At 27.9% G+C, this 14673-nt stretch overlaps 2 protein-coding genes across 2 annotated transcripts; one reads left to right on the top strand and one right to left on the bottom strand.

Moving 5' to 3' along the window:
* Positions 1-145: 145 nt before the first annotated feature.
* On the bottom strand, positions 146-5300 carry LOC122502691 (protein CROWDED NUCLEI 1-like). Its single transcript, XM_043612856.1, has 3 exons — positions 5146-5300; positions 2245-3788; positions 146-213 (listed from the first exon to the last, which is right to left on the bottom strand). Exons 1-3 carry the CDS (start codon positions 5166-5168, stop codon positions 206-208), a joined length of 1575 nt encoding a protein of 524 aa, XP_043468791.1. The 5' UTR covers positions 5169-5300; the 3' UTR covers positions 146-205.
* A 6835-nt stretch (positions 5301-12135) lies between these two features.
* LOC122502651 lies at positions 12136-14480 on the top strand. Its single transcript, XM_043612804.1, has one exon. It carries the CDS (start codon positions 12603-12605, stop codon positions 14400-14402), a length of 1800 nt encoding a protein of 599 aa, XP_043468739.1. The 5' UTR covers positions 12136-12602; the 3' UTR covers positions 14403-14480.
* The last annotated feature ends 193 nt before the right edge of the window (positions 14481-14673 follow it).

Raw genomic sequence — 14673 nt, forward strand, 5'->3', positions numbered from 1 at the left:
TGAATGAAAAAGTTCCCAAAAACAAAAAATAATATTTTTTTTCAATAAAATTAATTAACCTAAAGGTTTGTGATAATTCAGATGGGACCAGTCAGCGTTGAGTTGACTCCCTTTTTTTTGGCTTCTCACGAGGTTCTTTAATCCAAAGTCATCGAGAAAATCCAGTCTTGAATATTGACAAATTAAAGATCTCAAATTTCGATGGTTATTTGCCTGAAAGCAGAAAGAAGAGAAAAATCTAATTTATAATTTTTCTTTAATGGTCTTATTTTGTTTTAATGACAGACTCTGCAATCGTTAATTAATTTTAAAAATGTAGCAAAAAGTAGTTTAAAGACTGAAAAAAATTGCATATTCGAAAACAATTTTAAAAAATCGAAACAATTGAAAATTTTGTTAAATTTTATTGAAATAATTTTATTATTTTAATGAATTTCAATTGCTTTACTTTTAAATTGAAAATTTAAAAAACATTTGAATTTTAAATTAAAGAATTGAAACAATTGAAAATTTTGTCAAATTTTATTAAAAATAAAATTTATATTTTAATGAATTTTATTTCTTTACTTTTAAAAATTATTTTCAAATATAATGCTATTTTTGAAGAATTCTAATTGAAAATTTGGAAAACAATTGAACTTTAAATTAAAAAATAGAAACAATTGAAAAATTTGTCAAATTTCATTTGAAATAAATTTTAGGTATTTGTTTACTTTTAAAAATTATTTTGAAAGCCTAATCGTATTATTGAAGAATTCTAATTGAAAATTTGGAAAATAATTGAATTTTAAATTAAAGAATTGAAACAATTGGAAATTTGTCAAAATTTCATTGAAATCAATTTTATATTTTAATGAATTTTATTTGTTTACTGTTTAAAATTATTTTGAAAGCCTAATCGTATTATTGAAGAATTATAATTGAAAATTTGGAAAATAATTGAATTCTTGACAACAATTTTATTAATATTTTTAAAAATAATTTTATTATTCTGCATAATATTAAAAACAAAATATATTTATCTAAATATGTATTGAAATTAATTGAATTTTTGTCAAAAATTTTATTAATATTTTTAAAAAAATAATTAAATATTTGTTTTGAAGAATTTAATTAAAATTATTGAAGGTAATTAAATTCTTTCAAGAAATTTAATGAAAAAAATGAATTGAAAGTAATGTAAATACTAAAAGACAACAAATTTTATCAAAAATTTTGAAAATAATTGAATTCTTGACAACAATTTTATTAATTTTTTTAAAAATAATTAAATTATTTTGCATATAATAATAAATTTTTTTTTTTTTTTAATTGAATTCTTTTGAGAAATTTAATTAAAATCGTATTAAAAATGAAAAAAAAATTTAATTAGGTACATAAATTTTATATTTTAATGAATTTTATTTGTTTACTTTTAAAAATTATTTTGAAAGATAATTGTATTTTTGATGAATTCTAATTGAAAATTTGTGAAACAATTGAATTTTAAATTAAAAAATTGAAACAATTGAAAATTTTGTCAAATTTTATACTTTTTAATCAATTTTATTTATTTACTTTTAAAAATTATTTTGAAATATAATAGTATTTTTGAAGAATTTTAATTGAAAATTTGTAAAAATTTATAAAAATAATTTAATTCTTGACGAGAATTTTTAAAAAATTTTGAAAATAATTTAATTTCTGCAAAGTATTTCATTAGAAAAAGAAAAAGAATTCAAAAGAATTGAATTCTTGTGATGAATTTTGATATTTATCAAAATAATTGAATTTTGGAAAAGAATTTTATTAAAATTCCTTAGAATAATTAATTTTATGGGAAGAATTTATGCGATTTTGTTGTTTATCAAGCTAATTGAATTCTTTTGCAAAATTACTTAAAAATTTTTGAAAATAATTGATTTTCTCCGACGAATTAAATGTTATTTATGAAAATAATTGAATCTTTTCGTAGAATTGTATTAAAAAGGTTTTTCTATAATTAAAGTCTTCCCAGAATTTTATTAAAATTTTGAGAAAATAACTGTATTCTTTCGAGGAATTTTATAAAAATTATTCTGAAAATAATGTATTTTTAATGAAGTTGTTTTTTTTCGATTTTTGGAAGCAGTTGGAAGTACAGATAAGTTTTCTAATCAAAAATAAATTTCGTCAAATTACTAAAATTTAAAACGAAGAAAAAAATTAAGATTTTCAAAATTATTCTGCCTTGGTGATTAAAAAAAATCTTCAGTTAAAACTTACCATTAACAAAAACGGAAGTAGGAAGCATTTTTTCATCGAGTATTTCTAATTTCACATAAGATATCATTCGAAGTTTTTCATTTCCACCATTATCCGATTTTTTAGAAAGTTTCAATAACTTTTTAAGTTTCGATTCTAGGAAATCGGAATTATTTTTCTTCTTCTTCAAATCAATTCCGATCGAAGAATTAGAATTTTCCAAGTTTTTCTTCCCTTTGGAAATTGTTTTCTCTTCTTTTTCTTTAGTTGAATTGATTTCCATTTTTGAACCACCGTTCGATTCAAAGAATTTATTAACATTTATTAATCCCTTTAGTCTTTGTTCCTTCAATTTTTGAAATTTATCTCTTTTATCCTGTTGTTCTGGTGATGTCTCAATTTCTACAGTATTTTTGTGATTTTTATCAAAATCTTGAGTGATTGAACTAATTTTTTTTAATCTTCTCTCTTGTTCAAAATCAATTCGAGTTAAATTGACTTTCATTTTTAGGGAACAATTATTTTCCCTTAATCTTTGAATATCGGAATTACTACTCAATTTCATTCCATTCACTGGGGAATTTTTTTCCTCTGAAGAAAAATTTTCTTTATCGATTATTTTTCCTTGAACAGAATTTGTATCCAGGTGTTCTTCAAAAATTCCAAATACCAAAGTTGAAGAAAAATTATCTTTCGATAATGTTCCATTTATTTTTTCACTCTGTTCGGTGTTTGATTCGATTGTTTCTCTTGTTTGGGAAGTTTTCGATCTTTTGTAACTCCTCTTTCTTGTGTTTTCCTCTTCATCGCTGTCACTTTCTGAATTATTTGCTGCGTTCGTAATTCTTTTGAACTGACGTTTTTCTATAATTTTCTCGTTGAATGACATTGTTTCAGTTTCGCTAATTTCTTCCTGACTTTTAAATTTTTTCATTGACTTTAAATGAGAACTGTAATTTCTCGACCACGATTGTTGGAGTTTATCAGTTTTCTTGTAATATTCGCAAATTTCAGTTTCAATATCCTTGAGAATTGTTTGTAGACTTTTTGTTATTTCGAGAGCATCATTTTGATTTAAATTAGTTAAATTGAGACATTTCTCCTCGCAAAGATCAATTTTTGGTAAAATTTTCATAAATGATTTTTTTACTTCCTTACAATGAATGGAAAATTTCTCCTTGAATTTTTCCATTGCTTGCTCTTGATTTTTATCGTTGTAATCCATCTCCAATGGAATTAAATCCATATTTTCATTCAACGAAGTAAAAAGTTTACGTTTATTGTTTGTAATTGTTTTTTGTTTATTATCTGGTAATTTTTGTAAATTTACGTAACTGCTGCCACTGCTGCAACTACTGACATCGGAAGTAAAAGGACTTTTCCAATTTTCCCAAGAATTTTTACTATTAACGTTTAATTTTCTTGGCGAAATATCCAAATTTTTTGATTGTGGCGAATCAGAAGAATCGTTTTTATTACAACCATCTTCACTTGTGTCGTCGCATAAATTTTTTAAAATTTCTTTAGGACTTCTTTTCCCCAGACTCATTGATTTACTTCTCTTTCTGAAAAACAAATTTCATTTCTCTTTTAATTTCAAGGCAATTATTTTATTTAGATCAACAAAAGTATTTGCGAAAAACATAATTATTTAAACATTTAAAAAAAAATTTATAAATCCATATGTACTTCCAAAGTTTATAGTATGTATGTAGTTTATAAAATGTCTTTGTTTTTTGTTCCAGGACTTAAACTTTTCAAAAAAAACCTTTTCGGCCGTAAAAATTAGTCGATTTTAAATATGAAATTTATCTCCGCCATTTTGTTATAAAATTTTAAATAACATTTTTTTCCACACTTCTATATATGTATTTAACAAACCCTCCAAAAAGAAATCTTATTCCATTTTTCATTTTTTCAAAATAAATCATTGAATTAATTTCATTGAATAGAAAATTATATAGAATAAAAAAATTTGATATTTAAATAGAAAAACTGTAAAAGAAAATTTATTTTTACTTTTTTTATATTTAAATATAAAAAAAGCTTTTAAAATTTTAAAAGTTTTTAAAAATAATGGGTCGAAAGCTATAAAAACTGTAAAAGAAAATTTACTTTTACTATTTTTTATATTTAAATAACAAATTTTTTTTATTCTATAATTATATTTTTCTAAAAATACGTAATTTTCTGAAAAAATTCATGTTTTATTCATCAAAATCGGTCAAAAATTGTCAAATATATTTAGCTCTTATATTAAACTAAAATTTCTCCAAGTTTCGTCAAATTTTACGAACCACTTGCAAATTGTGATATTTCTGACGTAGAGTCAACCATAACCTAAAAATATTCCCATTTTTTAATTGCAAAAAGACCGAGAAGCATATAAGATAGAAAAGAACATAAATATTGCTGTCCTTTTCTATCTCATGCTTTGTCTAATAATTCAAAACCTAACATAACCTCATTGTTTAATATCTTTGTTAAATTTTAAAAAATAGGACAAAATTAAAAAAAAATAACAAAAAATTTAATCCTGTCTTTCTTTCGGAGAAAATTAAGACCATATGTTAAGTTAGAAATTAGAATTTTATTTCAATAACAAAGTTCGTAAGGTTGGAAAGGTTGGAAATATTCGACTGAATTTCAATTGATGTTAATTTTTTTTTAAGAGAAATTGAAAAACCCAAAATAAGCCATAAAAGTTGTGTTGATATTTTACTTCTAAAGACAAAAAAAAATGCGGAAACAACAACATGCTTCTCTCATATTATAACTTTACCCCCACTTTCGACAACACAGAATTTAATACGTTATTCAACAAATTTTCAGTAAATTTCAAAGAAGAGTAAAATTTATATACACAAAATAGAAATAAATAAGGAATGAGCAGGAGGAAAGGAATAATTTGATTATTCTTACCTTCGATTGCTGTGAAAGCCCATGACGATGCAAATGGATATAAACGATATAAGAGCAGCGAAATTGTGAAACAAAAAACCATTCAGTTGAAACTATATAGGAGCTGAGTCTGGGACTGCGGGGACTACAGTGGAGAAAGGGGTTAGGAATCGAGTGTTGCGTCACGACGGTAAAAGACGAGTTTGTGAGGATAACATCGACAGTCGATACAGAAGAATATCTCTTTTTAAAGGTAAATATTGATAATCTCTAATTTCTTTATTATTTTTTATATTGTATTTTAAATAAAAATCTTAAAAATGAAAACAAGTTTTGAGTAGGATATTTATTAAATTATACATTAATGATATACAATCTTTCTCACTTAGCAATAAATTTTCTTGCCACAATTAAATTTTTTTTTGTAAAATTTTCACCCAAACTTGCATCAATGTGTAATATATAATGTACAGACTCAGGGACCAATGCTGATACGAAACTAAATAGAAAATTACTTTCGTTTTAGTTCTTGAATAATCCAAAAACAAAAGTATTTGAAGCAATTTAGTTTTGTGTCGACACGAAACTAAATAAACGTCTAAATATTAGTTTAGTGTCAACTTGAAACTAAATTAACTGATTGAATGAAGTTTCGTGTCGACTCGAAACAAAAGATTGAAAAACATAAATATTTAGTGTCAATCACAGGAAAATTGTTTCCCTTGACTTACGTAACTCGAGAAACTTAAGTAATTAATGTATGTTACGTAAACAGTAAATAACGTAACTAAAGTAACTTACGTAATTTATCTAACTTACGTATGTAACGTAAACAGAGTAAATAACGTAACTAAAGTAACTTACGTAAAAAATAGAACTAAATACGTAATAATAGAACTAATTACGTAAGTTACGTAACTAGAATGTCTTACGTAATTAATGCAACTTACGTAAATAGAGTAACTTACGGAACTAATCGAACTTACATAACTAAAACAAATTACGTAAGTTAACCTAGTTACGTAACTTATGTAAGTTCCATTAATTATCTAAGTTTGGTTAATTACATAAGTTACTCCAGTTACGTAAGACATTCTAGTTATGTAACTTACGTAAGCCTGATTTTTTACGTAAGTTACTTAAGTTACGTTATTTACTCTGTTTACATAACATACGTAACTTCTATTTTTTACGTAAGTTACTTAAGTTACGTTATTTACTCTGTTCACGTAACATACGTAAGTACGTAAGTTCTAATTTAATATTATGATATTAATATTTCCGTAATACTTAACAATTTCAGGAATAATTCTTGAAAAAAAATTTTCCGTCTTTGTAAAAAAAGATCTTGATAGTACCGAAAATTAAGGATCATTACTATTAAAAAAAAGATAATATCAATAGAAAATTCAAACAAACAAACAAAGTAAACATGTAGAAAAAGGTAATTTTCTAACATAAAAATAAGAATAATACAAAATTTGTCACTATCTTTGAATCTAAGAGTATAATAAATTCTTAAGTATTTTCTTTCTTTTGAAAAACCATCATTTAAAAAACTACCTCAGAAAGAGTTAAACCTATCTTCAATGCAATTCACTTTTCTCAAGAATATAGTTATTGTTAGGTGATATTCTATTACTGCGGAAAAGTTTACATCTACTTGCTCCTGGCAAAACAGATAATAAACCATGGCAAAGTTTTTGTGCTTTTGTTTATTTTTATCATTTTTTGGATCAGTTACCTTTGGAATGTCTGCCAACAACAGCTATATTCGAGGATTAATAAAGTACCTGAAGAAAGAATCAAAACTGCATCAGGTAATGTTTATCATTGATGATCAACTACTTAACAATTCAAGTTCAAGCTCGAATTTTCTAATCACAAAAGTTTCGCAACACTTTCCATCATACACTGTTAGTATGACTAAACTACGATTAGAACCACAAAACACATTTCCAGCTTCTTTACAACTACCAAAGCGAACGACGTTGTTTATCATGATGCTTAATGGAAATATTCCTAAAATTTGGGGTAATGTGTCAATTACACTTGCGTTACTTAAAAAATTGTCACGGAAATACTCACATCCGAAACTATTGATAAATTTCTTTTCGGGAACAAAATCTAATTTGATTAGAAGAAGATTAGAAGTTTTCTGGAATTATCAAGATTTTACGGAAATTGAAGTTCTAGAACACTTGCAGGATTATGAAAACACATTGACACAGGGGAGAGTTAGACAGATTATTTTGCATGAAATTAATGAATTTGCAAAAGTCTACACAGCTCGGGAAGTAACATCACAAACAAAATGGTTTCCAAACAAACTGCTCAACCTGAACGGACATAAAGTCAAATTTATATTAACTACCTTGAATAATCTTTTGACTGTTGAACGTCATGAAAAGTTGAAAAAATTTGCAAGAATTCTTACACATTCCTTGGGTACTTCGAGTATAATTGTAAATGTTAAAACTGCAGAAAAAAAGCATATTATCAACCTGTTTACAATACATAAAGCAGAAATTGTGCTAAACGGTGCAACTGTACAAATGATAAAAGACAACTATACACAAAAGATGCGAATTATAAGATTTGAATCCTTGATGGCTATCATTCCTGTTAACGCAAAATTGTCTAACGTCTTTGAAATCTCTCATGAATTTGTGTACATGGTACTTGCTACAACCATTGTGATTTGTGCTATTCGATTTACAGCTTTCATTATGAAATTTAACAAAAGCACCTGGCAAATTTTTAACATTAGCCGAATTGTAATTGGAATGTCTGTTGTCAGAGAACCGAACAAAGTAACAGAAAGAATTGTTTTTGGCTCATTAATACTGAGTTGCATCGTCTATTCAGGCTACTTGTTCTCCGTAATCTTGGACATCACATTTCGAAAGGAGCCTGAAATTTCAAGTCTTGAGGAACTTGCTAATTCATCTTTGACGCCAATGTTAACCTCCTTCGCAAACACCTCATTGTTATTAAGCTCAATCAGTTACATTCGACAACTGGGAATGAAGTCTATAAAGATTCCAGATAGTGGATTAGCATATGATTGCTTGACCTATTTAACCAGGTATGAAAATGTAACTTGCCTTATTTGGGATGTTAAAGAAAGACTTAGTGACATTAGAAGAGATGGACATGATTTAAATGTCAAAGTTCTGCAAGAACCCTTGGGATTTTTAATTCGGTCTTGGGAAGCAAGAAGTGGATCTCCTTTTATTGATCATTTCAATAAAGTTATATTAGAAGCTTCAGAAGCTGGTTTACTGAAAAAATTGATGACCACGGATGATGGAAATACCGTCAGTTGTCTCTCACCATCAGAAGAAATGGGCAAGGAAACATTACTACTGATCGTCTCTTACTTGCTTGTTATCGGATACACTGTTTCAATAATTGTCTTTATTGCTGAAATGATTAGCATTATTGTGTGGCGCAAACTTAATTACTTTTGCATGCACTTTCTTAACGTTAGAGCGAATTAAAGAGACCAGATAATCAGGAACGTAAAATTTTTTTGAGTTATGTTATAAATAAAAAAATGTAATTGTGGTTTAAAACGTTAATTAACAAAAAGAATGGGCCTCTCAGAGTTAATTATATGTCTTTAATATCACTATTAGTAGATTTTCAACCTCGTTTTCAACTAATTTTTAATATATTTAACATTAAATGTATGCTTTCTTTCTAGGTGATAATCCGCATGAAAAATTTTAATACTATTGTTTAAAAATTGTAATTATTTATTTAATTAAATTTCAAATTTATAGTGGAATATTTTAATCTGAAAAGCACAGAAGCAGATGATATTATATTTATGGGGATTTTTGTTTGCGTTTCAATGTAAAAACTGTAAATAAAGTATATTGATTTTTTAATTATTAAAAAATTTTCCATGAAAATACATAACAAAAATACATAACACATCGATTGGAAGTATTTTTAGGAAAGCATCGATTATGTTGTATTTGCGAGGCCAGAAAACATGTAAGAAAAAATTATTAATGTTACTAGTTTTAAAATTTAAATAAAATTTTAAAAATACAATTCTGAACTTTTATATTATTTAAGAAAAAATGCAGATATATATTATTTACACCCATAAGATATGTTTATTTTCAATTATACAAAGATTATTTTGTTTTAGAGACATCCAGAAGACTTCTGAAAGACTGATATTCAATTACACGCCCGCATACAGTTTTCGGATTGTTTCGTACTTGTTTCGGAATAGGATTTTGCAACACTTAATTTCAAATTGTTGCGGACTAATATCGGATTTCTTGCTTACAGAGTTCGGATTGCTTCGGACATTTTACGGATTAAGTTATTTTAACTAGATTAAATTCGGATTGTTGCATAAAATTACCCTATTAACTGGTCACCAAAAATGTCGTAGAAACTACTTTCTAATCCCCATCAAACTTTCGAATTATCCTCCATACAAAATGACAATCAATCTTTCAGTAGACAGAAAGATCAACAGAATATTTAATTTAACAAAATGAATCTAATCATTAAGACGTTATGTATCATTGTGATTTGAAAAGTAATCTTGCAAATATCTGCAATTGGAAAACATTATGATGGATTAGTAAAGTATCTAACGGAGGAATCGAAACTACAAAAATACCATAGTCGATTCAGTAAGTCTTCTTTTCAAGTCAATCAATAAAAACTTCCCATCTTCAAGTATCGAATACAGTAAACGGAGAAGTGAACTGCTCAAGGTTTATTTGAAATCACTTGAACCTCCAAGAAAGACTACGCTATTTGTAGTTGTAACAAATAGTCTGAACTATGTAACTACTAAATGGATTCGTAAACCTCTTTTTACGATTAGAACGTTATCAAAAACTTTACCTACGTCGAAATGTTTAATCGTGCATAGGGCAAGGATAGTTAGTTGCTGTTATGCTTAGACGGCTTGCTCAAAAATCGCGTAATTTATGGTATATTCGCGTTTTAACACCAAAAGATGATTGTAAAAATTGCAAGTCAATCTGTCACCATTTGCGAAGTTGGGAGATTATTTTTGAAAAAAGCTTGTTTTGCTAAAATGTCAACGTAATGTTTATCATATTGTTATTTCTACATTAGAATTTCAGAATATTTTTTACGTAAGTGTTTTCCGGAGTGGAATGTCCTGCTAAACGCACAAATATCGCATATTTATTTTCAAATTAATTTACGTCGTTCCTTAAAATTTAGAAAAAATTGAGATATGGGCTCACGGGGCAAGGATATAGTTAGAGATAAGGGGCCATCCATAAACCACGTAGCCTCTTGAGGGGGAGGGGGGGTCAAGCAATTGACTACGACAAGAGGAAAAAATGGCGCTAATATATGTAATAGCGTACTACATGGGGGGAGGGGGGGTCAAAATTCCCCAAAAATGGGGCTACGTGGTTTATGGACGGTCCCTAATACGGCACGGTAAAATTCTGTTAATGCCATTGCAAATTTTAAAAAAGTTTTTAAGGGGGGAAACCACATCGATTTTTTCTTTTTTGCATAAATTGTTAGTTAAGGTATTCAAAAATAGGCTAAAAAAGTTTTTAGACCAAAATTCGAAGTCCTCGCTGTACTAGCGATGAACGGAGCGCGCTCCGGGTTACCGTAGGTTAGTAGAATAAGCGTAGCACTTCTGAAACTAAGGAGAGCAGAAAGTCACGAAAAGAGAAATTATTAGACTTACATGCTACTTATGAAGTACATGAAGGGATATATACATATGTGACGCTCCACGAGAAAAGGGACCTTATGACTTACAGACGAATTTTGCAGGAGAGGCATTTCCTTCTATACACCTAAATACTTTCTCATGTGATGAGAATGTAATTAAAAAGAATAATCACAAAAATGTAAGCTGCGATTTACCACTCGACACAAATAAAATTGAAAATCACAAATATATAATAATTTTTTATAACACTATGTAATGTTTAGGTAGAAAAATTAAAAATAGGTAACTTATTGTGTTAAAAATAAAATGATGAAAGATACAAAAAGTATTTGTATATTACTTTATGTCTTTTCACTTTTCACAAAATTAAAACAAAAGCATTATAATATCAAAGCTGTTTTAAAATCATCAAGTTCTTTAGAATATAACTCCATTTCCTATCCAGAGAATAAACTTTTTTTTAAAAATATTTTACCTTAATTACTGAAATGTATAAAGATGATTTGTTTTTCGATAAATATAGCATTTCATCTTATACGTAGTAGGAATTTTATTAAATTTTTTTTAACATTCTAGAAAATTATTCTCGCTAACCAGATGCGTCTTCAGTTTTTTTCAAAACAATCTATTAATAGTGTCGTAATCGATGCATAATTGCTTGGGAAACTTATCGATTAAACTGTTTTCAAACTCAAACAACGAGGAAAAAAGAACATCAGAGTTGTAAAGAAATTTTAAAAAACAAAATCTTATTTTTGAAATATAAGTTTTTTGAAAAACATTTTTATTATTATTTGCTATGGCAAATTTAATTTCCATCAAAATATATCATTTATAATATATTACAAGTATTCTAAAGTAATTTGAAAACAAAAAAATTTTATTTTTGTCCATCTAATTTCGTGATTTCGGCAACTTTAAGTCATAAGCAAAAGCTTCAGTGTATGAGATATTGTCTAAATTAAAAAAAACTTGGTATAATTAAGGAGACCCGCGTAAGTGGCAAGTCAACAATATCGCCAAGTACTGGAGCAGGCCAATCGTCAATTTCATTAACTGTCGCATCCATTGCACTATTTCTCATTTCAAAAAGTTTTGGAGCTATTAACGCAACTACTTCAGTAAAAAAATTTACAATAGAAGCTTTGACCTCTCTTGTTTAGATCTCCCAATAAAATTGATTCATAAAGTCAGCAGGGGAGCGTTTCCTGGTTATCGAACGCAGATATCTAAAATCTGTAATTTAATAATTAATTCACCTGCGACTTTAGAGATGAAGTAATTTAACATATGTATTACTCCTTCTCTTAGAATTAATTTAATTATGAATAAAAACATCTAAACCGAAATTAAAGTTTTTTTTTGAAAAATCCTAGACTTTTCCCTAATATTCAATTTTTGCCTTCTTTTGTTGTATACATAGCAGTGCATCAATAAATCGGTTTTTCGGTTAGATTAGTTGCAGATAGGTAAAAGCATAAATAGGCTACAAAAGAAGAACGTTCAGTATTATTAGTGGTCTATTTTATCGTAAAACTGTCACTCAATTATAAACTAAAAAAAAATAATCACTTATAACGCTAGTTTATAAGTAATATTTAAGACACATTTAAAGAGACATAAAAAGGTTGTACAATATGTTTATAACCCACAAGCACTTTTTTATAAACCACTCTTCAGAATAAAGTATGCACACTGATATTTCTTCATTCGACAATCACAATTCACTCCAGCTGTATCAGTAAACAATATTTGGTGCAAGTACTTGTTCAAAATGCAAACAGTGATTAAATTAACAAATTGTATCATCCTTTTAACGGTTTTTAAAGCAATGACACTTACAGTGTCGTGCAGTGGCAGTTACACACGAGGATTAATAAAGTACTTAAAGGATGAATCGAAATTGCATCAGGTAATGTTTATCATTGACGATCAACTACTAAATTCAAGTTCAAGCTCCTATTCTCTGCTCACAGAAGTCTCCAAACACATTCCATCGTATAGTCTTAATTTTACAAAATTAAGATTTGAATCACAAAACACATTTCCATCTGCATTACAACGACCGAAAGGAATGACGTTGTTTATCATGCTTCTTAATGGCAATCGATCGGATCTTTGGGACCAGATGAATTTTTCACTCAAACTATTAAAGCAATTGATGCAGAAAGATTCGTATCCAAAATGTTTGATAAACTTCATTTCTCACACGGAATCTGATTTGATACAGGAAGTTTTAAAATATTTCTGGTCCCAAGGTTTTACTGAAATTGAAGTACTAGAACACTTGCAGGAAAATCAGAAAACGTTGACAAAAGGAACAGAAAGGCGGTTCATTTTGCATGAAATAAATGAATTTGCAAAAGTCTACACAACTCAAACCGTAACATCGCAGACAAAATGGTTTCCAAACAAACTGCTTAACCTTAACGGACATAAAATCAAATTTATCTTAACTACCCTGTATGACACAATAGACCATAGGTATTACTTCGTCTTACTGAAATTATCAAGAATTCTTACAGATTCTTTGCGAACCTCTGGTTTAATTTTAAGATTTAGAATTACAGAAGCATCTGTTCTTTTGAAACTGCTTAACCATGAAAATGCAGAAATGGTGATAAACATTTTTAAGGATTCAAATACTAACGTGCATAATCAACAGCTGCGTGTTATTGGATATAGTTTTGTGAAAGCTATAATTCCTAAAGTGGAAAATCCATCTAAAGCCTATATAATCTCTCAGGAATTTGTTCTCATGGTTGCTGCTACAACAGTTGTCATTTGTTTTACTCGAATTATGGCTTTCCTCATGAAGTTCGACAAGAGCACTTGGCAAATTTTTAACATTAGCCGAATTGTAATTGGGATGTCTGTTGACAGAGAACCGAACAAAGTAACAGAAAGAATTGTTTTTGGCTCATTAATACTGAGTTGCATCGTCTATTCAGGCTACTTGTTCTCAGTAATCTTGGACGTCACTTTTCGAAACGAACCTGAAATTTCAAGTCTTGAGGAACTTGCTAATTCATCTTTGACGCCGATGTTAACCTCCTACACAAAAAACTCATTGTTACTAAGCTCAATCAGTTACATTCGACAATTGGGAATGAAATCTATCGAATGTCCTGGTCGAGGATATGCTTATGATTGCTTGACCTACTTAGCGAAGTATGGAAATGTAACTTTTATTACTGATGAAGCTGAAAGTTATGTTATGAAATTCAAGCAACAGGTACAAGATATAAAAGTTAAAATTTTGCAAGAACCTTTGGCCTTCTATAGTCAGTCTTGGATCTCGAGAAATGGATCTCCTTTTCTCGATCATTTTAATAAAGTTATATTAAAAGCTTCAGAAGCTGGTTTACTAACGAAGTTGTTGCCCTTGAATAACTGGAGCAAAAGTACGATTTTACCACCAGAACAGATCGCTAAGGAAAAGTTATTTCTGATCGTCTCTCACTTGCTTGTTATCGGATACACTCTGGCAACAATAGTTTTCATTGCTGAAATGGTATACAGCATCATATGGCGCAAAGTAAATTACTTTTGTCGTCACTGGTTAAATGGTTAAGAGCATTATACAGAACAGATAATTGACAAAAAAATTACTTTAGTAAATTACTTTGTGCAACTAATTTAAAACAAAAATTTTACAAAATTTTTAAAACTTCTAATTTTTCACTTATTACAGTAAATGACGTCCTGTATGTAAATTAAACGAAATAAATAACTCAATCAGTATTAAACTATTAAAAAAAGAACAATTTTTTTGGGTCAGGGGTGATTCTTCTTTTTTCCTTATTTCCCCTTGTTGATAATTTCTTTTATTTACCGTATTGAGT

The sequence above is a fragment of the Leptopilina heterotoma genome, unplaced genomic scaffold (genome assembly GCF_015476425.1).
Source record: "Leptopilina heterotoma isolate Lh14 unplaced genomic scaffold, ASM1547642v1 Lhet_235, whole genome shotgun sequence".
Classification (NCBI taxonomy): Eukaryota; Metazoa; Arthropoda; class Insecta; order Hymenoptera; family Figitidae; genus Leptopilina; species Leptopilina heterotoma.

Bases quoted from the DNA above. Each gene is read 5' to 3' on its own strand.
- LOC122502691 (XM_043612856.1), bottom strand. From the start codon at position 5,168: ATGGGCTTTCACAGCAATCGAAG. The intron at 3,789-5,145 runs GTAAGAATAATC...TTTGTTTTTCAG, and splicing joins GGCTTTCACAGCAATCGAAG to AAAGAGAAGTAAATCAATGA.
- LOC122502651 (XM_043612804.1), top strand. From the start codon at position 12,603: ATGCAAACAGTGATTAAATTAACAAATTGTATCATCCTTTTAACGGTT.